The sequence below is a fragment of the Nuphar pumila genome, chromosome 6 (genome assembly GCF_984573655.1).
Source record: "Nuphar pumila chromosome 6, dmNupPumi1.hap1.1, whole genome shotgun sequence".
Classification (NCBI taxonomy): domain Eukaryota; kingdom Viridiplantae; phylum Streptophyta; class Magnoliopsida; order Nymphaeales; family Nymphaeaceae; genus Nuphar; species Nuphar pumila.
Window position 1 is genome coordinate 21,465,854 of NC_143254.1, and position 26,728 is coordinate 21,492,581.

Consider the following 26,728-nt stretch of genomic DNA (forward strand, 5'->3'; position numbering starts at 1 on the left):
ATGTTACATCATTAGTTCTTATTACTTTCTGGTTTTGTTCATCCCAGAAATGATAACCAAGTAATTAGAACCATATCCAATGAAATAGCATTTTTAGTCCTTAGCATCTAGCTTATCCCTATTCTCAGAATCAATGTATACATAAGAAACACAACAAAAAATTCTTAAATAAGATATATTTATCTTCTTCTCCGTCCATTCTTCTTCTGGTAGTTTTAGATCCAACGGGACTAAGGGGCCTCGGTTGATCAAATAGGTTGCAGTATTGATAGCATCTACCCAGAATGTCTTGGGAAAACCCGTGTGTAGTCTCATGCTCCTTGCACACTCATTGAGAGTTCTATTCATCCTCTCAGCATCTTCATTTTGTTGTGGTCGGTTCGGAACAATCTGACTCATTTTAATTTCGTTCTCCACACAAAATGCTTTGAATTTTGCACTATCATACTCCCCTCCAATTATCATACTGTAGGCCCTTCACTTTTAGCCCAGTCTTGTTTTTCACCTCTATTTTTCACTTCTTAAAAGTAGTCACTTCTTAAAAGTAGCAAACACATCAGATTTATTCTTCAAAAAATAAACCCATACCTTTCTGGTGAAATTGTCAATGAAGGTCAAATAGTATCGTGAGCCTCTAAGGGAACAAACAAAGGCTGGTCCCCAAACATCAGTGTGCACCAACTCTAATTTCTTTGCCCTCGGTTCTCTTTCAATTTTCGAGAAACTGACCCATTTCTATTTGTCTAACACGCAATTCTCACATAAACTAATGTACAGACTTTAAATCTGGCAATAGTTCCTTTGATGCTAACACCTTCAACCATTTCTCGCTCATATGCCCAAGTCTATAATGCCATAACTTAGCATCTGCTTTCGAACTCACCGAAGCAACAATATCTTGGTTGTTATCAGTCATGTACAGGGTCCCCAATTTTCTTCCCTATGCAACAACCAAGATTCCTTTCATAATTTTTTAGGAATCATGTCCAAATATTGTTTATACCCGACACTATATAACTAATCTATTAAAATCAGATTTCTCGTCGGGTATATAGCGAACATTATGCAATGTTCATTTGGACCCACTAGCAGCCCTAATATGCACGTCACCCCTTCCCATGATATTTAATTGCTTATTATCGGCTAGATAAACCTTACCGAGCTTTTTGACCACAAAATTATGCATAAGCTCTTTGCACGAAGTGGAGTGGAAAGAGGCGTCTGAGTCTAGGATCTGTGACTTAATCAAATTGTCCACGCTCAAGATCAGAGCGTCCTCAAAATATGTAGTTTGTTCAACCATCGCATTCACGGACTGATCGTTGTCCTGGTTCCTCTTCTTCTTAGGGGCTTTGTAGTCCCGCTTTAGATGACCCTTCTTATCGCAGTTCCAACACACAAGGTCACCACGAGGTCTTGACTTACTCTTTCTTTTCGACCTTGACTTACCACAATTTGAACTCTGGCCCCATTGGAAGTTCCTCCCTCTGCCTTCAAAACTCAAAGTAGCACCTGAGGATTCTCCTGACTCCTTTCTTCGAATACCCTCACTGAGAATCATATCTCGAATTTCCAAAAGCTTCAACTCTTTTGGCCAAATGAATTGCTCACCACAGTTACCGCCGCACCGCAACTCTCAGGTAAAGAGGTGAGTAGAATGAGAGCTTTTACCTCATCATCAAATTTGATGCTCACCGAACTCAACTGGCTCGTGATCGTGTTGAACTCATTGATATGATCAGTCACAGAAGCACCCTCAACCATCTTCAGATTGAACAGTCGCTGCATCAGATACACTTTGTTAGAGGCAGATGACTTCTCGTACATGTTTGATAAGGTTGCCATCAAATCCGTCATCGTTCTCTCATTCGCAATGTTAAACGCAATATTGTGAGATAGTGTGAGGCGAATCACACCTAGGGCTTACCAATCCAACAACTCCCATTCATCTTCCCCCATCATTTCTGGTTTCTTTCTCGATAGGGGCTGATATAGTTTCTTCTAATACAGCAGATCCTCGATCTGCATCTTCCAAAAACCAAAATCCTTACCGTCAAACTGATCGATCTTTATCTTTTCCTCTTCCATTCTTGCTTCGACGAATGTGGCTTTGATACCAATTGTTAGGAAAACTGCAAGCAAGAAACAACAGAAGGAAATAATAAATAAGAATGATCAAACCAAACACAGCAAAAACATACAGATTTACGTGAAAAAACCTCCCCTCAAATCTGAGAGAGAGTAAAAAACCACAGTCGCCTAGAGAAAAACACTATAAAAAAATGGTAATTAGCGGCAAAAATTTGTGATGAAAATAATTCATCGCAAATTTGTGATGGATTAGCTAGAGAAAATTAGTTGTCCGTAAAATTGAAATTAGTTACAGAATTAGCGATAGAAAAAAACCATCTTAAAATATGTTGCTACTTAGAGACAGATTAGCGACACAAAAAATCTATCTCAAAATCTGTCACAGATTAGACACAAAAAAAAAAATTCACTAATCTGTCGCAAATTAGCAATGAATTTTAAGACAGAATTTTTCTGTCGCTAATCCGTCTCTAAGTAGCAACGGAAATTTTCTGTCGCGCATCCATCACTAATTTACGATATAAAAAGGTTCATTTAGGGCATAATCTCTCTCTCTCTCTCTCTCTCTCTCTCTCTCTCTCTCTCTCTCTCTCTCTCCTGCTTCTCTCCCATCCGGTGACCGCGGTGAAGGACTGATGGACGCTCTCCACACCAAAGTTTCACCTCTGTTTGGGTGCTGAGAGGATGGATGACCGGCCAGAATCCTCGGGCAACCTCTGGTTTTCTCTTTAGACTGCATCCACTGGCATTTCATACCTTCCTCAAGTGTTGCCGGCATCCACTGACCAAAATTTTTCCATCGCCTACCATACCTTTCACTGGAAACACAGGTATGTCTCTCTCTCTCTCTCTCTCAAGTGCTGACAGAAGGTAATTGGTTCCCCCTCTCTGCAATATGTGTTGCTGAAAGGTGAGGGGTCTCCTTTCTCTGCAGTGTGTGCTGCTGAAAGAGGGTAGAAACCCTAAAAACTATTTGGCATGTATACGACTGTATGTATTTTTTTTCTCTTGCTCTATGGCTAAGGTTGAATACCTACTTGATTGCTAAAGAAACTTTTTGTTTTCCATTGCTTAGCAAAGATGGCTCTACATCTGAGCTTCTTATATTAGATAGTTCAAGTGCATATTTGATGTTTATATTTCATGGAATATGGTTGTATACATCATCATCATTGTCATCATCGTTGTTGTCATTATAAGGCATGTCTTCAGCTATGGTTACATTCATTGTTTGACTAGTGTTTGAATGAAAGACAGAATAAGGTAATGCATGACACTAAGTGACTTTACTGAAATTGCATGATACGGCACTGTAGTCATTCTTCTGCGTGGCCATTCTTTATCAAGTGTGTTAGGCACATGATACAAAGATTATAATAAGCTTAGTTCTATTATTTAGTTCTTTTTTGTTGATTTATGCTTGTTCCCCTAATAAGATTGATTTTTTAAGCTCATTATACTTGTAGATCTTGACTTGTTGGAAAATGAAAATGCCTTTTATCATTATATTATGCAGTGGAATTCTCAATAAATCTGCCTTATGAAAAGCTACTAGAGAACTTAAATGGGTGGTCGGAAGCTATGAATCAGAGATTTATTGTTTCCCTTTCTGCACCAGGAACTTTCCTTTTCTAATATTTCATTGGAACTTTCATTAAGAAGTGTAATTTTCATGATCTTTTTTTGTGAAAAAACTAATGATATGTGGGTGCTTTGTTTTAGCACTGTACTTTTAGCATGTATTATTGACTTATGTCTTAACCAAAGGCTCTTTATTACCTAGCTTCAGATACAAAAATCCATTATATGGTAGAACCGTAGATGAATGTTATCATTAATGAGGAAACACAAAATAGAGATTAAGTGAGATGTGATGCCCAAATAATCAAAGAACAAGATGAAAGGGAAAACTTAAGCCCACTTACGACATTCATGGGGTCTAAAATATGTGAAGGTATGCCCCCAATTTCATCAGGTGTCTCAAGGCCAAACACTTCTGTCTTGGTGTAGTTGGAAATCAAAAGACTGCCTGAATGTATGGCATTGATAATTTTTTGAGTATATGCTAGCTTTATTCGACTACCAGTGCCATATTTGCAAATGGAAAAAAGGAAAAAAAAAAAAACAACTAAAATGGAGTTTTATTCATCAGAAAGTAAGCTTGCTTGATGAGCAAATAAATCATAAAACGTCTTTATATGGGAAATCAGGAGAGACTTTCTATTCCCTAGTCCCTGCTGCATTTCTCATTGATGATTGCTTGCAAATTGTTTTACCTGCCACCAAACCACCCAGTGTTGATGAGCCAACCAATTGCACCATGTTTCTGCATCTTCTCAGCTAGCATGACTGCATACTTGGTGGGGTGAAGCATTATGAAGGCAACTTTAAAGCAGGCAGGAAATGTGGCTTGTGGTTCCTTCACCCCTTCTTCAGTTTTGGCCACCTAGTTCAATTTGAGACCAATCGGAACCACAGGGAAAAAATGCATAACTTATCAATTTTTCTTGCTTTTTTGGTATGGATAGGGGCAGAGAACTGATGTCAATTCAAAACTATACGAATGATATATTGACCATGGTGTCCTGTGTAAGAGAATTCCAAAACATCTAAAGGTCCTTTCAGTTAGTAATTGTGTGGATGCATAAATAAACTATGTAGATGGAAATATAAATCACATCTACTATAAATACATTAGAATTGGTCAGGCATACCAGGGCAGTGTAGCCACTAATGAAATGGTACATAGTATGAGGCAGAGTGAGCTTGCTGATAGGTGGGAGCACACCAAATGCATCACAAGCCAACAATATCACATTCTTGGGGTGAGACCCAACACAGGGAATCTTGGCATTCAGAATGTACTCAATGGGATATGCAGCTCTTGTATTCTCTGCACAAAGAAAATTGGTAAATATCCACACCAAAAATACAGAAAGCCATAAGGCTCATAACAGAATCGAAAAATGAAGAAGCTGATTCAACAAGAGGAAGAAAAGGAAGATAAAATGGATCTATACCAGTGACTGACTTGTCTGCATAAATCTTCAACCTAGATGAATGTTATCACATATTTATGATTGAAGCTTCATTTTTATGTACTCGGGAGTTTATAATTGTGGTTGTAGGCTAATAACAGGGCATTGTTGGTATTTCCTAGCGTGGGTGCATCTCGTGTGAGAGATCTTTTCGCAAGAGCAAAGAAAGAGGCACCATCAATTATTTTCATAGATGAGGTAGCAACTGACCTCCAGCAGTTAATTTCTTTTAATGGGAAATTCCCTTGTTGAGGATTTATTTACTTTATATCTTTCTGCAGATTGATGCAGTGGCTAAGAGTCGTGATCAGTGTTGTGAAAAGAGTCGAGGCGTAGTGAGGTGCTCCACCAAAATCTTATGCGAGGCATAAGCCTCGAGGCGTAAAGCGTAAGCCTCAAAGTTATTTTTTTTTTAACTTAAAAAAAATTATAAAAAATATCTAAAATTATAAATAACTAAAAAATTCTTTATTGATGAAGCAACAACCAACAAGAAATAAAAAATCTTAAATAAATACTGAAAAAATATGAGATTAACATGTAAAAATAACATTAATGCAACAACTTGATCTATGTAAGTATCTAAGAAATAAAACATGAGCATTCATTAAATAAAAAATTAACATTAACAACGAAATGCATATTAGCATTAACAATATCATGTCATAATTAGAAAATGCATTTTAGCATTAACAACCAAATGTTAATATATATATATATATATATATTAGAAAATGCATGTTTTCATTTTATCAGATCTGGGTATAGTTTTTCTTATAAAAATCCAGTTAAACCCGAATCTTTATCTGATACCTACATTACTTAGTCGGATTCAGGTTTGGACCCATTCATTTTAACATAGGTCCAATTGATGAGTTGTGGAGCTTGATTCAGAGTTTTTGCCCTTGTAGTAAGGGGGGGCCCGGGGGCTCCCCCAGCGTGGGTCCCGCTGAACGTTCAGCAGGCAAGGGTCCAGGAGGGGCCACCCTTGTTGGGGGGTCGAGGGGGCAGTGCCCCCTAAAAGAATTCTTTTTTGAGGCTTATGTTTGAGACCCGGTGTCTTATAGATCAAACCCAATTTTTTACTAGTAGCTTAGTTAAAACTGCATAAAAAAAATCTTATTTTTTTGTCAAATGAGGGCTTTGACCCTCATTTCACTAAAAAATTCAAGGCATGTACGCCTTGGCTTGAAGAGTGCATCGCCTCGAGGCATGCGCCTCAAGGTGTATGAGGCGCACGCCTTGAGGCTGTTGCGCTTTGTTCATGCGCTTCAATTTTTTTATTTTTTATTTTAAATTTTGCGATGGATTAGCGACGGATATGTATCCATCGCTAAAATTTAGCGAAAATTCAGGCACAAAATAGCGATGCAATTTAGTGATGGATATTATCCCTCGATAAATTTTAGCGGTGGATTAGCGACGAATTTATATCTGTCGCAAAAATAAAATCAGTCGTTATTTAGCGATGAATTGTGGCATTCGCTAATCCCTCACAATTTAGCGACGAAAGTAATGATGGATCTTTTCTGTCGCTAATTAGCGACCAGGGAATTGTGATGGATGCTATCCATCGCTAATCCAGTGCTAACAATTTTAGCAATGGATTAGCGACGGATAGCGTCCGTCGCTAATCCACAGAATTCTTGTAGTGAATCTTTATTGCTCTTTTCCGACTGTTACAAGAGAGAAAGAAAAAAAATATTTATACAAAGCAAGGGCGACAACCCTAAACCTAAATAAATCGGGTCTGATTCATAAGAAACTAGATCTCAAACATAAGCCCCAAAAAAAATTCTTTTGGGGGGGCGCTTCCCCCCACGGCCCCCCTACCCCCCGTCCGTTGACCGCTCAGCGGAACCCGCGTCGGGGGGATCCCCTGAACCCCCCTTCCTGCAAGGGCAAAAACATTGAATGAGGCTCCACAACTCATCAGGTTGTTCCAAACAAGGACTCCTCATAATCAAGGAGAGTGAAGTAAAAAAAAATCTTTTAAACAAAAAACTTTTAACAAAAGGGAGTCTGATTGTAACGGGGTCTCCCAAGTCAAGAAGGGACCCCTAAAACGTGTAACCTGTGGGATCGTGAATATGGCCCATGGGTGACCCGCAAAGTAGGTGGGCAGTGCCCACCCTGACCCGAAGTGTAGGTGGGCACCACTCGTACCGGTTGGGCCCGATAGTTGTCTATTTGGTTTAAGCCTTGGGGCAAAGGACACGGACCCTGGGTATCAAACTCTCAACCTTTAACTTGAAAGTCTTAAGCCAAACCACCTAGCCGGGTGTGCAGGCAACTGGAGTTACTTTTATTCAGAAAAGGCAAAGAAGCCTGGCCAAAGGAAGCAGATGTTTATTACTGAATCTTTTTTAAAACAGAATTAGCTCTCTCTCTCTCTCTCTCTCTCTCTCTCTCTCTCTCTCTATATATATATATATATATATATATATATATATATATATATATATATATGTGTGTGTGTGTGTGTGTGTGTGTGTGTGTGTGTGTGTGTGTGTGCATCTGAAGAACACTACATTACCAAATTTAATAAATTCATTATCATCAGATAATCCCACTGATAAAGTTAGCAATCACAAGTACTTTAGAAAAGCAATAGTATTATATAGGTTCCAATAGGTGGCCCATAAGCAAGTCTGAATTATCATCTCGCCCACTATTGATATATATTTTTTACCATTTTCAAAAGATTCATCGTGTTATGATGTACTAAAAATCCATCTTTGGTGGATAAACAAAAAAAGTTAAGATGGCTAAATAATGAGAAATTTCACCCAAGTGCTTGTACTTTTGTTGTAACCCATATACTTTTTTTTTCTCTTTTTGTTTGGGCATGCTCTCTTTTGCTACAACCCATATACTTTTTCCTCTTTGTATGCTCACTTTTCATCCTGAACTCACACTGGTTAATGATTCAACAACCCAAGAACCAAGTAGTTTTTTATTTTTTGAAAAGCCTAGTCTTTTTCCATGTTTTCTCAATAATTAAAGTAGGTCCATGTACTTTGTTGCCATTTGCAGTGTTTTTTTATGTTAACAGTTGGATTAGTTGGCCTCCTTTTTAACAGGGAACACATGGAAACACCTTCATAATGTACAATGACAACCACCAACAGCTACCAAAATAATTACATGATGGAAATATGTGTATGATGCAGAGGATTCAAAATGGGCATTATTCAATATATGAGGAATAGTGTTAATGGGGCCCAATGATATTGAGTGATAAGAGAACTCCAGTCAGTACAGTGTCTGCTCTCTCTTAAAAAGGTTGGGTATTATAATTGGACCAGTCCCTTCCAACCAAAACTGCACAGTGATTTTACTGCTTACTTTTCTTTTCTTTTTTTAGCACTTATGTAGAGCTGAGGGTGCATGACAATGCCCTTTCACCAACTTTTTCTTCAAGAAGCCTCAATGAATTTCAGTATTATCAAGCAAGCCCTAGATCACTTGGAATCTTAAACAGGGCCCTTTTACCACATTCTAGAGTGTTCATTTCTTTTTCTTGTTGGTCGAGTGGTCCATTGTTGCATGCATGAGTCTTCAAATCATTTTTATTAACTTTTAAGATTCTTTCTAACTGTGGATGATAAAGATAAATGTAGTAGGTTCAGTAATAAGAGCTGTAGTGGTTGTAGCAGGGTTAGGGTGAAACCGGGTCGGATATGCAACGGGTCAGGCTCAAGCAGATAATGATCTGAATTTTGAAGAGTGGATCCGGTTGCAGTTCTTGATCTGATTTGGATCTCATATTGGAGTTTTGGATTGGGAATAGGATCCTATGGCACTGGATTTGGTAGAAAAGGCTAAAATCTATTGATTCTCGTGTGAGAAAGGATAAACAGGTTCGGTTAGACCCAGGTCTGAACTGGACCCGAATAGGCCCAAGCATATCCTTCCAGATGTGACCCAGATTCAGATACATACCAACTGGATCTGACAACATGCGTGAGACCTGGTTCAGGCCCGGGTCAGAACTCCAACCCGTTTGCATACTTAATCCGAGCAGCTGTAGTGGCTGCAAATAGGCCACTCAAGCCCGTAAAACCAGACCTGCACCCACCTAGGTAAACCTATAAGTTAGCCTGGGTAAGATAGGGTGCCCTTCAAGGTAGAAGCTAGTCTCAATTTGGGTATTTTAAACTGGATCCGGATATTTTCAAAGACAAATTGGATGGGACAGTAATTCCATATATGTTACAGTAAATGCTAATGGGTCGGGTCAATTCCTAAGTGTGCCCAAGCCCATTCTGATCATTAAGATCACGCCATCTGTACACCTGTCTAGTGGGTCCCATAAGTTAGGCTGGTAGGATCCGATGCCCATCAGAACCAAAACCCAATCTTGATTTGTAAACCGGATATAGACCTGGATCTGTACAAGATGCAACTTGGGATATTTTACATGTTCCATATGAAGCAGATTAAGCATTCCCTGTATCAAGCAAAAAACTTGGATCATAAACAGGTTTGGTCCCGCAGTGACTCATGAACTGGCCCAAATCTGATCCATTATTTCTGGCAATGTTGTCAATATCGGTGTTTATAGGGCTGTATCGGCCAATATGTATTGTATCAGCAGAAAATCAAAATGCTTCACCCCTGAATCGGCTATTTGTTAATAAATGTAAAAAACACTTAAAATTATTTTTAATATTAATTTATTTGCTTTAACACTTGTCACATTCTGATTGACATGTAATATTTTTTAATTATTTTTTGACAGATTCAGAACGATTCACTTGTGTATGGGTATCGGCCCATTCACCTGAATTGTTGACCAAATTAATGATACAGGGCCATACCGATACTGACAACATTGATTTTTGGTACGGATCTCAAAATAGGACCTGAATGTGTTCTCAGATTGGATGTGGACTCTCTACCATTAGACTCGTTTTCTATTCAAGCTGGGATTCCTGTCAACTTTGCTTGGATCTGCACTAAATCCAGACCAAATCCAATCTACAAAATTAAAATACGTCTTCAATCTATATTTGCCAGAACCAATAGTACCATAAAAACATTTGGATCTGGATGAGAATGTACTTTATTGGTTCTACTCAGGATTTGAATTTGGACACAGATCAATCATGATTTGTTCCCATATTCAATCTGTGTATCTTCTTTATTGGTTCTATTATGATTTTATTTTGGACATAGATCAATCATGATTTGTTCCCATATTCAATATGTTTGTATCCCTACTCTGGTTAAGGCAGAAAAAGAATGCTGTACTTTAGACAGACATCTAGGGATGTTGATTTATCACCTTTTGTGAAGAAAACTGGGTCTAGGTCTAGAGAGCACTGCTATAAAGAGGTCCACATTTAAGTCCAAGTTCAAATATATAAGATCCAAGTTACACCCTGGATTCTCATGGAGGCAGATGAAGGTCCTAGTTATAATACCCAAACATGATCCACTTTAATCCAGCATCTGGATGCTATAGACCCACTTAGCTACATTCAGAACCGGGTACCATTGACTCAGAATCAGTTCAGACCCACTCCATAGATAGCCCAAGCTTGGATCTTGAGTTACTGCAGATGCATATGTATCGTATACAAGCCAAATCATAGTTGATCCAAAACCAAATTTTAAGTTGCATATTTGAATCCTAAAATCCGAACTAGATCCAGCATGGTATAATTAAGTTCGGATCTGAACTTTATATGGTAATGCTGGATCCAGAAAAAAAAAAGGATGAAAATACGTGTTTACATGCAAAAAGCACAATCAAATTGAATATGATCTGAACCTGAATAAAAGCGCCAACAGAAAAACAAATACTGATCTTGAATCCAAATCCGCTCTGAAAAGAGTCTAAACATATAAGTCCAAATCTGACCTTAAAATGCGTTTGAATTCTACTCTGAGATCCATATCCAAAAATAAAGTGATGTATTTGGTTCAGAGGTCGCAACTGATCTGATCCATTTGCACCCATAGAATAAGGGGTGTCAACAGGTCGGATTTGGTTCAGACCCAGGTGGTACCAGACTTGGACCTGGTTTTCTAGTATGGTATCGAGTCCGGTCCCAGGTTTAATAGGATCCACTATAAGAAAATCCATACCCAAGATCCGATAAAAACTACATGAATCAGACCTGGACCATATCCTGTAAAACCATATTTTTTATCATTTTTACATTGAAAATTTGCGGGTCTTAATGGGAACTCGGGCCAGGTCTGGGTTGGGTGTAAAATTTCACAAACTATACCCGGGTCCATGCATTAATCGGACCTTCGGATCCGGACCCGAGTCTTATTATTTATCACTATACCCGGACCCTATAAGGTTTGGATCGGGTCGGATCCGTATAAACCCGACCCGTTGACATCCCTACATATAAGTGATACATTGATCGAGTCATCCAGGTCCAGTCCTACTGGACAGTGAGACATTTGAAGCATTAAAATAGAAATAAGTTTTGTGTTCCCTGTTGCGCGCCAAGGGACAGTTCCAGCGTATCAAGCAAATAATTGTCCTTCCCAAATTTAGGACCATGTCCTATCTCTGCCTCTGGTCCAGTGGTCATATATGGTACCCTAAATTTCAGGGTTACTTTATTGCTTCTTCTCTCTCTCTATTTTAAAAATTTTGCACTTTTGTTATCCTCTACCTTTTGGGGACCTAGGGTTAGGGTTTGCTTTGTGCTCATTCCACGATTTTTTCAGCTAACCATGGTTAGGTTCTCCTGCCATTAACTCGTGGAGTTAATCGCCAACTCCTCGGCGATTTTATTCCAAAGCAGAAGTCCACTAAGGTCACACCGAAGTCTGGACGAAAATGATCATTGACAGTGACTCGTGATAAAGGACATATCGGGTTGGACACTTGGCCCCATGTGGGTCCAGTCTAGGATGTGTTCTTTATCTGCCAGGGATGTTAACAGTTCGGATTTGCATTGGATATCTGACTAAAATCTGAATCCATCTAACTGGATTCCTTGTGGTAAGCAACAACTGATTTATAATCACATTTGGACTCTGTAGAGTTTTATGTTTCAATCTGAACCAAATTCGAATCGGACGGATATCCCAGTCCGATTACATATAAAAAGTACATCTGATTAGCTGTTTGAGATAGTTGGATTTGGACCCACTATTAGCTTTTTCGGCCGAATCCAAAATGGAGACTGAACTGATGCACAGCGGAGGCTATTTGCAATCTACAAGGATCCAAGTTCCCAATTTAGCAGGAATTTTCTTCTCTTTTCTGATTGCTGAGAAGGTGGCCCAAAGGGAAATGGCTGTCAATGGTGAAATCTTACCTGACCAGACCCAATATGAATCTAACTGGGTTGGACCCACAAGATGTTGATTAATAGATGGACCTGGGTCTGGTTTGAAAGATTATAAACAAGACCCGAGTTTGTGATAATATTAATGATATAACGATCTGCCGGGTCTGGTTCTTACCATCTCTACTTGGACCCAGATCTGGTCGTGCAAAAGCCAGGTCCTATCAGGGGAATCCGGAAATTGCAAATTCAACATTCCATTAGAATCATTTCAGCACCACAATAGAAGGTGTACATTGACCAATATGCTGGATAAATAATTTTAAAGCAAGTCAACAAATATAATTTCTTGGATAATTTAATTTTCATAAATATAAGTGCTTCAATTATGTAGGTCACTTGTCACCTAGCATTAGTACTAATAATCTTGGTGTGATGTGTATTTTTCATGTTTGATTTAAACATCTTTGTTTTTGGTTAAGGACTTGGTAAATGTTGGTTGTCTACCTAACCTAAAGAATGCTTTTTCTAGTGGAGGGGCTTTGCAATGGGACCCAATGTTATCAAAAAAATAGGTTTACGAATCGAATCGGTTTTCGAAAAGATTCAGAAAATCGGCCGGAGTTGAATCAAATTAGATTGAACCTGACTATTTAAGGTTTTGATTTTCATTGCAACTAAAAAATTAGAAAAAAAAAATTTAAAAATAAAATAAAATGGCTGATTCGGGCCAGCCGATTCATATTTGATTTTGGGGTTGATTCAATTAGATTCTTAAAACATCAATGGTACCCAAGAAGTGTTAAGCAACACCATCACCTTGGATTCAAATAGAGCCAATATTGGGAACTTTTTCTACTAATCGGATTTCTCTCTAATTAAAAATTATCTTTCATTAAGGTGAAAAATAACAAATTACCTGATCGCTTCTATAAATTTCTTATGAGGTAATGTGATTATCGTATTTGATCAGCTTTCAACTGGTTTAGAATACTAGAAAAATATCAACGTGCAGCGTAATTTTCATGCATCTGACGACAACCTGCCTTTGTCATTACTGATCGATGTGATGATGTGGATGCTGATGATATATATATATATATATATATATATATATATATATATATATATATATATATATATATATATATATATATATATATATATATATATATATATGATAAATATTGGCTACTAATGATGGGGTATGAAACTAATGAGCTAGAAATCAAAGGTGCAAATTGTATCTGCTCAACCTAATCACATAATTTCACACCTTTGTAGGTAACTCACACTTTGTATCAACAAAACAGAAACCACATTCATTCATTTTCTTTTGTACATTATCTTTAGTTACTGATAACTAAATATTAACATCGTGCATAGCAAACTGCACTCTGTGGAGATTGAAAGTGTTAAACATGTTCTTCACAATGAGCTCTGCCGATGTCGCAACAAGACATCTTTGCTAAAGTCTTCAAGGAGCGGTCTAGACATGTAAGAGGGATAGGTGCATTCGCCATTCTATCCAAAGGCAAAACCCGTGTTTCAAAGTTATCTTCTTAGTTGGATGCAACGTAGTCGAAGCTTCAATAATTAAGAGAAAAACAAAGGATGAACTGAGTTCTATGTAAGCAAGAGAGAGAAGAACGAAAATGACTCATTCACCAACTAGAGCAAAAGAGAGAAGAAACTAAGATGCTCAGAGAGCAGATACAGACTTTCATAGATTCTCTCATACAGAACCTCTTATCTTGGATCTCTCTTATTTTTTCATAGATATGCCTGCCAGATATCTATTTATTGGATGAATATATTGTAGTTTTTTATGTCATGTTATGTTCTAAGAACAAGTGTATGTTTATATCTTCTTTTTCTGTTTGGCCTATATTAATTTTTATCATAATAAGATGTTGTAGTTAGTGTGAAACTGATTTTGTATATATATATATATATTGAATTAAAATTGACATTTTCTTGAATATGAAAAGATGTTTTGTTAATGTTATCTTTATACTTTTTCAGATTCTCATGTTAGTGCATAAAAAGGTAAAAAATTATCAAGCCTTTAATCGTAATATAATTAAAATAATTGTAAGTTATCAAACTGAATTCTCATACTACTATCATCATTATTAACATTGTTATAATGTTTTTTTATAAATGTTTTTAAATGTCATATTTTATTCATTCTTGAAGAGTGTTTGTTGCAGGTTTAGAGATGATGTAGGAGACGAGGTTGGAGAGGATATATATTTATTTTTTGAAGTGTGTTTGTTTATATTTAAATGTATGTTTGAAGAGGTTGGAGAGGATAAATGTTTGAGGAGATTGAAGAAGTGTATGTTTATATTTGAATTGATGTTTGAAGTGTATGTTTATATTTGAATGGATATATGTTTGAGAGGGTTTGAGATGATGAATATTTGAATAGGTTGGAGAAGTGTATGTTTATATATTGAATGTATGTTTCAAGATGTATAAACACTAGTGTATGTTTATATTTAAATTAATGTTTGAAGTATATATTTATAATTGAATGGATGTATGTTTAAAGTGTATATTTGAATTGTATTTGTTGTTTTGTTTAATATAATGTAAAAAAATAATTAAAATTAATATAAAATATATATTTTTGTAGTTTTAAGGCCTATATATAACAACGACATTCTTGTGTCATCATTGTCAACCTTAACCTTGTGTCACCGATAGAACCTATAATGACGACTTAATTATTGCCTTCACACTACAAGAAAATCGTGGATTAGTGACGGCTTATATCCATCGTTAATCCGTCGCTAAACTGTTTAGCGACGGATTAGCGATGGATAGAGGCTATCGCGAATTTTTGCTCGCTAATTAGCGGAAAAACTTATCTGTCATTAATTCCGTCGCTAATTTGCGACAGATTAGCGACGAACATTATCCGTCGCTAAATTTAAAAAAAAAATTAAAAAAAATGATCTTTGTCGGGCAGTATTCCGGCAGCAATAAGCCAGACTTATACCGCACCGACAGGCATTGCACAGAATGATCGCTCTGCCTCGTCGCCGGACTTGTATCATCCTCCGTGAACCGGTGCTCTCCGGCATTGCCGTCCTCCGTGAACCGGCGTCGTCGTCCTCCATGAACCGCCGTCGCCGTCCTCCGTGAACCGATGCTCTCCGGCGCTGTCCTCCATGAACCGGCGCCGTCATCTTCCGTGAACCAGCGTCACCGTCATCTTCCGTGAACCAGCGTCGTCGTCCTTCGTGAACCGGCGTCGTCGTCCTCCAGCGATCGTCGACCGTCCTCCGGCGTCGCCGTCCTCCGTGAACCGTCCTTCGTGAATCGGTGCTCTCCGGCGTCGCCGTCCTCCATGAACTGGCATCGTCATCTTCCGTGAACTGGCGTCGCCGTCATCCTCCGTGAACCAGCGTCGCCGTCCTCCGTGAACCGACGTCGTCGTCCTCCGTGACCCGGCGCCGACGTCCTCCAGCGATCGCCGATCGTCCTCCGGCGTCGCCGTCCTCCACTCTCCAACGCGCTCTCCGACGTCGCTGTCCTCCGAAGAAGTCGGTTTAAATCGAGCGCGATCGATTTAAATTTCGAATGGAGAGAGAGGGAAAATTTTGCGTTTGGTTTAAATCGAAAATTAGCGAGGGATTTAGCGAGGGAATTTTTCTGTCGCTAATTAGTGACGGATTAGCGACGAAAAAATTCCCTCGCTAAAATGTTTTTTCTTGTATTGAGAATTAGCGACGAAATAATTGTTGTCGTTAATCTGTCGCTAATTAGCGACGAATTAGCTAGAGAAAACTTTCATCGCTAATTCGTCGCAAATTTTCGTCGCTAATTAACATTTTTCTTGTAGTGTCATAGCTTAAAATGGTGACTTATTTTTCGCTGATATCGACTATAACAATGAGTTAATTCTCCCTCTAATAAGCTATAAAGACGATACAAAAATATCTTTGTTATACATATGTCATCATTATAGGGTGAGTCACCTATATTGGTGTTCACAGTTTCAATGAGATTCTTTGCTAGTGTTGTCACACATTAACAACGACCTATAAATGTTGCTATTATTACTCAACTGAGACAAAAAATTGGTGGTCATTTTTTATCATTGTTATAGACTTATAACAGTGATAAATAAGGCAATAGCGGCGAAAAAAGTAACCACTAGTGACCCTCATCCTTGTAGTGAACCTCATAAACTCAAAATCTGGGATTAGCTAAACCAAAATATATTAGTCTCATGTCCAGTAGTTGGCGATTGTTTGGCCTCAACTGAAACTCGAGCAAGTCTTGGCCTTCGTGAATCTGGTTGTACTTTAATGATGAGATTTTTTTATTAACAACTGGGCAGTAATTTATTTAAGAACCATAAAATGTAACAAAAAGAAATATAATAATAGTTGAATATGTAAGAAACAACGATTAAAAAAAAATATTACGTTGCGATCTCAATGAATAAAAAAAAACAATCTTCGCTTTGAAAGTGACGAACAAATTTGTCTTGTCTTGTGTTATGATAAGCACGCAATTTATATATTTTACTCCTTTTATTTCATCTTAAGGGGCGACTCCGTTTATGAGCATATTGTCCGTTGGTGCTAAGTACTAACATATTGTTTGGATGTCAAATTATTTAAAGAGTGATTTGGGCCTTGATGGTAACCATGTTTGACTGCCAAATATATTTTAAAATATCGATCTTTGGAATTGGTGCTAGTGACGCATGCAGGCCTCACTACATTCATACATACCGAATGAAAAATCCAAAAAACGACAAAAAAAAAAGAAAATACACTTTTATAAGTTAAGAATCTTGAATGGGTCAGATGAGGACCCGAGTTTGACCCTCCAATACCAAATCCAGTCCCACACAGTAGGTTCAAATTCCAACGCAAAAACTCAAAATAGTTGAAAAGTTGAGGATATGTGGTTTTGTATTTGAAGGCAGGGGAGGAGAAAATTTGTGAAGTAAATGCTTTCTTGAGCCCAAGCCAAAGCTTGGCGACTCCTTGGGGGCAAGAAGTAAGTCTACTGAGTTTTAAGCTGCTAGGACAGTGATCGTAAGTATGACAGGCGGATAGGTCTCTGATCTTGGGGCAGTTTCTGTGTAAATATAAAAAAAAAAAAATCTTGAGATATTTTTTTTGGTATTAGGTTAAGGTAAGCTTAGTGGAAAGAGAGCATGAGTAACCATAACAAACTTTGTGAAATTATAAATGCTTTCTTGAGTCCTACTTTTTTGGTATTAGGTCTAAGAAAAGCTTAGTTGCAAGAATGCATGAGTAGGGCGTCACCCTCTGCGTGAGCCTAAGCTTGGCAACTCCTTGGGGTCGAGGGGTAAGCTCTCGGAGTTTTACGCTGATAGGGCAGCGACCGTATAAAGTATAGCAGGCTGAGCCAGAGTAGCTAGGTATCTGCGCTTGGGGTGGTTTATCCAAGTAAAAAAAATGAATGAGTAATCAGAAAGTGTCTCCTAGTTCCAATCTCTCTATAGAGAGATTATGAAAGAGAAAGAGATATAAGAAAGAAATACCAGATTTACGTGGGTCAGGCCTTTGGCCTACGTTCATGGGTGAATGAGCAGAGAGAAATTCATTATCAAAATAAAAGAGTACAATTATGGAGAAATTACTCTTTAGAAAACCCCAAAACCCCAATCCATAAAAACCTTTTTTTTCTAAATATTCTAACTGATATTATTTGAAACACTTACAAATCAAAACTTCAGTGAAATTTTTCCTTGAAAAGTTTCCCCAAATTTTGGTAATGAAGCAGGGAATTAATACAAAATTGTCAACTCAGCCCTCTGATGAGAAGGGACATATGGAAGGATTTACACACTAAAAGTGGTGGTGGTGAACAAAACTTAGGCCCAAGTGTGCCAGCATGGCATTTTTCCACCTTAATGATTTAATGTTTGTTTCATTTATGGTGAAAAAGAATAAGAAAATGATTGTCAGCCAAGCAGTTTCTCATGAAAGTTGCATGAAACAAACATGCTTCAAGTTGTGAATGGCACTCCGCTTGTGTGGTAAGAGCAGTTTGTGCACGTCGTCTTGTATTTGGGACGTTGCAAGTTCAAAACCCATTGGTACCAAGTTCAAAAATAGCAATAAATATGGCTAATTTGAGACAACAATCTCTAGGTTTCCTTATCAAGTGTCAATCCAGAGGATATAGCAATCATGGCTTATTTATTACCTAAAGACCCAGAGAAAAATAAACTAATTAGAATGCAACAAGTCTACTAATCAGTGTTAGCACTGCAAAAACTCTGAATAATTATTGATCCTGATCCGGCTCCTACCATTTCAGCCTCAACCAGGTCCAGATCCGGATGCCATTGGACCTCATCGATCTTTTTCTTTATAGAGATCTCATCGATTTAATAGCCCTTGATCCACTCGAATCTGGATCCCACCATTAATTATTCGACCTGATAGCGACACAGACTCAAGCACACTTTGCTTCTCCAATCGAAACACGAGCTGGTCCAACCCGGTGAGATCGTAATTAGAAATCACTAACAATTATTTTATGCGCTAAACAGAAAAATCCATGATTAAATCTATTCTAAAAATTGAACAAAGAATTCTTAGGGCACTTATCCAAAATTCACACAATTAGTGATGGTCAACAAGGGAGTGGTCAAAGCCTATTTTGGTCAGTCCCCTAGAATAGGCCAAGGACTAAAGCCAACAAACTTGCCCAGAATATCTAGGATTGGTTGCCGAGTATTTGGCCGATCAATCTGTTGGTCCCACAACTAACCCTAGTTAAGGGATTCCAAACAAATTTATTTTTATTCAAAAAGTAAAAAAAACAAAAATAATAACTAGGAAGGGCCATCCCTAGCACGTGACAGCAGTGGGGGCCACCATGTGTCACGATCTGGTTGGTTTGCAACCCTCCTCTTCGATCTTATCCGTGACGTGTAAAGCTCGGTAACTCGTACCATTCGTCTCGAATCGGACCGAGTCAAAGGGTCCCCTTTTCGGCCCCCGCCCAAGATAGTAGGGCTAATCCAATCGGCTCGGCTTACCGAGCCGGATAAAGACCGAAATGGGATGCATCATCGCTTGAATTTACAAAATATCCTTGCTACTGAAATAAGAGAATGCAGTCTACAGGTACGGAATGACCAATTTGCCCTCTCAACAATCAGATATACCATTTATACGTTTGTTTGACTGTTTAAGTGAATAAAATTCACCTAAGGGTGTTGTTGAAGTTGGGAGGGCCTGTAGTCAAAGTTATATTGCATGTCTGGCTCAGTCAAGGATACCTTTTAGCATCGTTTGGGACATGACCAAGTTCATGAACTCATCAACATAATTAGGGAAAACATTCAAGTTCTTAAACTTGGCCTTTTAATTAAGTTTCTAAATATGCCTCAGAGTGTTTCTTTTAGATAAAAAAGAAATCTATGAGATAAAAAAACTTTGAATCCACACATCACACATCTCACTTGATGAAGATGTGTGTGGGCCCCACTCTCATAGCTAGTTCCTGAGTGAGATGTGCAGTGGAGATTCGATATAACCATTGATTGGTTATAAACAATATGACCTGATATGCCCTCGGTGTGCCTGGGGATATAAATGGTGTAGGTTTGAATGTCTACCTAATGTGATTTGATTTAATAAAGATGCTGGATCTGCTAGAGGGGCTTATTAATATGCCCAAATCCAAGGGATGTATGAATCAAATGAACTGAGTCAAGTAATCTTTCATGTGAATTCAGATACGACAAGGCTGGAGAGAGAATCAAGCTGGGCTATGGCTCACCAAGCTTGGATCTAAGCTACACACCTACATTTAGGGATGTAAATGATTTGGATTCGGCTTAAATGCAGCTAACATCAGATCTGACTAAAGGGGTGTTTGCTAAAAGGATTCAGATTAGAGACCATACCAACTCCGATTTGTTACATGTAACCGTATTTCGAATATTTGTCGAATCCTAATATTCGTCAGTAGCAAAAAAACAAAACTATATCTGCATCGATTATAATCAGACATGGTTTTTGCTTACTTAATCCAGCTAAACATATGCAGATTTGGATGGATATTATCCAACAAAATCTGTGAATAGGTCAGATGTAACCCGACATCCGACCCAAATCCGATTAGTTGGGTTCAGTAGAAAAATCTGGATCTGATTAACAATGGGATCCAGGTTTGGTAGTATGCTTTGCATTCAAACCCGAACTCGAATCCAACTACAACCCCCCAACCAGTTAAGCGTGAATATTGGGTTCTAAGGCAGTTGGATCCGGGTTTGGCTTTATCTTTTTTCATTATAAACTAATTAGATCAAACCCTATTAAGTGGGACTCAGTAATACCTAGATCCTACCCGAGTCCAACCTATTTACATCCCTACCTACATTTCTTGTGTCTAAATTAGGGGTGTCAACAGGTCCGGTTTGGTTGGAACCCAGGTGGAACCAGACTTATACCAAAATTTTGGCTATGGTATCGGGTCCAGACCTGGGTCTAATCGAGTCCACTATAAGAAAAATCATATCCTGACCCGATAAGAACTACGTACATGAACCAAACCCAGTAAAACCATATTTTTTATCATTTTTACATTGAAAGTTTGTGGGTCTTAATCTCGGGTCAAGTCCGGATCTGGTATAAAATTTCACAAACTATATCCACGTCCATGTATTAATCTGACCTTCGGGTTCGGACCTGAGTCTTAATTGGGTCTTCTTATTTATCACCGATCATATAGATCGTTTGGTTCGGGTCAGGTCCCGGGTAAACCAAGCCCGTTGACACCCTAGTCTAAATATGGTACCGTGGCATTTTAGTCATTTGAGAAAATCGATGACAAAAAAACTTCTCCCCTGGTAAAAAAAGTAAAAAAAAAATAAATAGAAAAACCAATCAAAATCAAGAGATGAAAAGATTCAAGACCCCCCTCAAAACCGTCGGCGAAAAGATCGGCTCGGCTTCGACTCGGCGCTCCGTCCTCTCCCGCCGAGCCGAGTGGCCCTGCGTCAACGATTACCCCTCTACCGCCCCCCCCCTCCTCCATCCTTCTATTTAAACCCTTCCCTTAACCCTTCATCCAAAATCTCCTCCCTTCCCACCCCCTCCCCCCTTGCTCTCTCTCTCTCTTTCTCTCCCTAAGAGACATTTCTCTACTTTCCTAGCCATATATTTCGGCCACCCATCAGAGAACTGCGAAAGCGAGAGAGAGAGAGACCACCACCATGGGCCTTCTTGACAAGTTGTGGGACGACACCGTCGCTGGGCCGCAGCCGGAGAGCGGCCTCGGCCGGCTCCGGAAGCACCCGTCGTTTGGCGCGTCCCGGTCGACGCCTCCGGCGTCGGCGATCGAGGAGGTCCGCGTATCCCACTCCATCACCATAATCAAGACCTCGAATTTCCGCAACCTCGCCATCGACCCCGGTTCGAGCCCGGCCTCCCCCGCCGGCTCGGGCGCTCCGGAGTCGCCTTTATCATGTAATCCCCACCCTCCATCCTCCACCCCCCTCTTCCTCCCTCTTCGTTTTTTTCCTTTTCTAACGTAAGCTTTCGGGATTTTTAGTGATAATAACGGTGCTTAATCGCTGGAATCCTTGTTTTCCTGCGATGAATTTGTGGGTTTCGAGGAGGAAATTATCGGAATAGAGAGACTCGGGTCAGATCTGTGAGTATCATTCCCGACTCGGCAGAGTAGCTTGACCCACCTTATAAAACGGGGCTCTCCGTATCGTTTCCGAGTCTCTTCATCGTCTTCCCTTCAAAAGATGCTGAAAATAATTGAACTTGTTCTGGGATTTGGCCAGGGAATTATACAGCTCGCTCTGAGACACATCCGAGTTGGTTTGGTTTCGTATCGGTGAAAGTAAACTGATACGGAATATTTCTTTAAGGGCGTTTGCGTGTCACGGTGCACCCTCTTCTGCCCTTTTCTTTTCGCGGAAGCAGAATCCGGCCAACCCTATGGAAACCCTTTCAGCTGAAAGTGGGGGCTTCTCGTGGATTTTGGGCTCTTTTTCAGGAGGAAAAAGAGTGCTCAGTTCGTTGGTTATGATGGGGCCCGCGAAAACCCACGCCGATGGGTTTGGGTTTTCGCTGAAAAGCCCCAGTTTCCGTGACATGCAAACGCCTTCTTAGGAAGTTAACGATAACAAAAAAAATAATAAACCCACGATCGACTCGGTCAGGGGAAAGAGGTGAGTCGTTCTTGACTCGGTAACGTATCTTGGAAAGCATCGATGAACTCGAGGGAAAACGAATCGGAAGATTCCTCCGATCCGAACCGTGTGGTCTCTGGAAACTTCCAAATGAGGTTGCGGGTGACCAAAAATACTCTTCGATATTGTCCCATAAATAAAAGCAATATTAAACGCTGAAAAATGAAGAAAATTACATAATAACCAGACCGTCCTTATTTTTTGACAAAGTTTACTGTTTTAAAATTTTCACTTTCAAGGAAATTTTAGTCATTTTCTGGATGAGTATCTGTTAAATATATCTTTTGTTGTTGGTGTGTGTGCGCGCGTGTGTGGGATGTGTGTGTCTAGAGAGAGAGAAGAGAGAGAGAGACTTATGTATATAAAAAAAAAAAAAAAACTTTTTAGTCATGACTCATTATTACATAAGATCAGATGAATGCCCTTTTGGTAAATTTTCTTTCTTTTTAAATATCTATTCAAAAAATTTATGATTTTTTTTATTAAATCCAGGGACCCCTCGTGGGGATTTAAAGAAATTCAGGAGAAAATCCACCTCAGAGTCGTACGACCGCGCTGAACCAAGAAGTCCCACTGTCTATGATTGGTGAGTTTTTTTTTTAACTAATTTTTTTTATTATTTTTATTTTCAATATTATCTAAATTTGTAGATTAATTTTAGGGATTCCACTCTAGTAATATATCTGTTAAGAAAACGATGAATATATCCACTGTCAATAAGGAAAATTTTACTGTGACGTTAAACTTGGTGGGTTTTCTGCTAATTTGTGAAATTGCTTCTGGCTGGTTGCATATTATCGAAATTGTAATTAGGTTCAGATCCACTTGTTTGAGAGAGCCTGGTTGGGTCTTGGCCTTGAGTCATATGGACCTTACCCAATTGATAGCTCGGGCCAGCCTTGCGAGCATTGACCTGGATCCGCCTAGCCCTAGCAACATCGAACATAGGCTTAAGCCTACTGTACTAAAACGAGAGAGTTTTTTTCTGAAAGGCAAGCTGGGGTTAGGCAGAACCCCTACCAGATATCTATTAAGCCCCATGTGGCAGAGGGATTCGAACCTGGGCCTTCAGCTTGGCACAGGACCCCGCTTACCACATGGGATACCACCTCAGTGGTGAACTGGAGAAACTTGACCAAGCTAGGAAGGGCCTTGTAGTGTGTCCACTAAGATGGGGATTGGAAAACCTCACTCAAGTCAATAAATCCTGATGGGAGTTTGGGTATCATGTAGCAAGAAGCCAAGTTCATGAACTTTAGCTTTTTTGGTATTATTGGTGTTAATGTGAAGTGCTGCCAAGTTCATGAACTTTATATCTGTGAAAAATAATTCATGAACTTTATGTAAGTTCTACTCGGTACCACCCACATCACGTGAATCATTCGCCTGATGACGATTCTCCAATGCTTTGCCAAACATGGCCAAGGTCATGACCTAATGTTTATATCATTTTCTCTGTACCAAACATGTTCAAGATCATGAACTCGATTTTTTTTCTACCATTTGCACCACACACAGTGTCACCCAAGTTCATGAATTCCAATATTTCTGCAGCTCACATCGTGCAACGCAGCACCAAAGTCATGTAACTATAGAGTTCTCACCAATCTTGACCTAAGTGGAGTTCATGAACTTGGCTGCACTTCATGCAAACGTTGGAGTTCATGACCTTGGTCATTTTTCATACATCGATGCTCAAACGTCCCCAGGGCTCACTTTAGTCCTAGGTGGGTTTCATGGACCCGGCTTAATTTGTACGTCACGGAAATGGCTAGGTTTTCTGAGCCCACCATGCACATGATGGCTGAGCTCAATCCAAAGCAAAGACGGGTGGCGTACTATATCAAAAACATGGTTTAAGATGAGTCTAGCTAGGCTTGGTAGCACCAAGTTGCTGCAACCCAGAATAGTGTACTGGATCCCTGGTTGACTTTGATTCAACATAGACAAAGTATCAAACCAAGTATATATATAGTATCAATACCCATGCCTTTGGTTTAGAAATGGGACTAAGCGTTTGATAGTCCCACGACTCGGCTGGATCATTACCTTGCTCGTTTAAAAAAGGCTCACTTCATTCCATCAAGTTAGCTAAGGTGGTGATGACCTAGTTAATGTAGGAACTTGTTTCACTTGCCAATGGCTTAGACAGCCTAACCAACTACTAGCCCAGTTGACTAAGCTAACTTGCAACTAGATAACCAAATGCGAGCTGATATATTAGGTGTCTAACCAATACACCAAAAAGCCTTAGGGTGATTAAGGTAAGTAAAGTCAAGCACATAAACCACTATGATCCTAACACGGCAACGCGAGTCTTTAAGATTGGGATGCAATGAAAAATAAATTTTTTATACATTTCTTGGGTTATTACAGGGTTGTAATCAGTGCATTGGACCGATGAAGATGGGTTTGGCTTTTTTGTGCAGTGTAGGGAAGGAAACTTAGAGAAGATAAAACGAGATACGTGGAGATTATGAAGAGGGAAGGGAGACAAGAATAGTATCATTTTGTATTGTACTGTGTATAGGGCTTTGTGCTGCTTTGTTAGGGTTTCTTGGAGCCTTTGTGTGCTTTTGTGATGTAAAAAGATAGTGTCATGTAGGGTTGGTATTTAAACCTTTTGGGTGCTTTCTTTTCTTCTTTTTTGTCTGCCCCCTGCATGAAGGGAAGGTCCCATTTTGTATCATAAATGAAATGGGTGTATCAGTATTTTCAATCTTTTGTTTTTTCACAACAGCTGAAATATTCTACCTTTACTACCAAGTGTGATTGCATTTCATTTGCAGCAAAAATGCTGATGCAGAGATGCCAATTCACGTGTTTAGGAGTTTGATTCGTTCAAATCGGTTCCACTCATCCCCTATGTCATCGTTATCTTCGTACTCATTCTTGGGATTTCATTGATGCAAGTTGTTTTGATGAAATTGGACTCGGCAAATGTGACCTGCACCATTCATTTAGTGAAGATCGACATTTAAATTACCTCTGTGTATAGGATTTTTCTGCCATTCATAAATGGATAATGCTGCTGAATCCATCTATAAGGTCATATTTGATCAAAACAATTTGCATCATAAGATTTAAAGATGGGATATGGCATAGGGGATGAGTGGATCTCTTTTCTGATTTGTTTCATCCCTATGAAAGGGAACCACGTCTCCCCAGACTGACACTGGTTTCTAAGAATTACTGCTACGTTGAAATAGTTTCAGTATGAGAGGAAGTATGAATTGGCAGAAGCGCCTCTCTAAGTGGAAAGCGTGAGGCAAACTTGTTTTTCTATCTGGGGAAAGTGTATTTCTCACTCACTTTCCAAATCTCTTTCCTCTTGCACTTTTTTTTGCGTTTTTCATTCATTTTGTCTTCGCTTCCTACTTGTTTCTTCCTCACTTCCTCCATTTTTTGTGTTTTTATGTTATCGTTTATTTTTATTTGCATCCCTTTACTTCTCTTTTGTTTCCTTTGCTTTCCTTTTTCCCTTCTCATTCGTTTTAACAACCGCTTCTAAAATTAATACTTTGCAACTTTTTAATACTTGCTTCCCTGCTTCTGTTTCACCGGTCACTTTTCGTATCCATTTCACTTGCTGGTAACTATGGGTTTACAGACGATAAAGAGGGATGAGTTCGAGAAGCTATACCTACTTTAAGCGAAGTGTTAGCTTTTCCCATTGTGAGAAGAGGACGGCACATCAGGTGCAATCATATTACACAGTTTAGTGATCTGCTGCACGTGATTTTTCCTCCATCTTTGGGTCACAGCGGGCAGGTTGCACCTCAGAGACGGAGGTCAGTCAGGTGCAACGCTACACTCAAAGTCTGCAATATATTGCACCTGATTTGCCCTCTCAAAAGAGTGTCAAAGTGGAACTTTCTCATGAAACTGGCCAAAAAATTATTATTTTTTTCGACAGAGAAAGCTAGGGTTAGGCAGACTGTCACCAGTTATACAACTATACAGCATTGGGATTCCAACTTGCAAGGCCAAAAACAAACAAGACCTTGACGTCTTTACATGATAATTTTTTTTTTTTTTTGATATTTACATGGAGAAACCACCCCCAAGTAGCTGCACTAGCTCTGCCTGCCCAACTTATGATCATTATCCTGACA

At 39.1% G+C, this 26,728-nt stretch overlaps 1 protein-coding gene across 3 annotated transcripts; it reads left to right on the forward strand.

Annotated features, from left to right (window-relative positions):
- Nucleotides 1–21,503: 21,503 nt before the first annotated feature.
- Nucleotides 21,504–25,352, forward strand: LOC149834275 (dormancy-associated protein homolog 4-like). Of its 3 annotated transcripts, none has more exons than XM_090010044.1 (3): nt 21,504–21,876; nt 23,106–23,199; nt 24,990–25,352. In XM_090010044.1, the coding sequence occupies exons 1-3, from the start codon at nt 21,624–21,626 to the stop codon at nt 25,015–25,017; spliced, it is 375 nt and encodes a 124-aa protein (XP_089866170.1). In that variant the 5' UTR covers nt 21,504–21,623; the 3' UTR covers nt 25,018–25,352. The 3 variants fall into 3 exon arrangements, with proteins under 3 accessions (XP_089866170.1, XP_089866171.1, XP_089866169.1); XM_090010045.1 differs by having other exon boundaries at nt 25,043–25,352; XM_090010043.1 differs by having other exon boundaries at nt 25,048–25,352.
- Nucleotides 25,353–26,728: the final 1,376 nt, after the last annotated feature.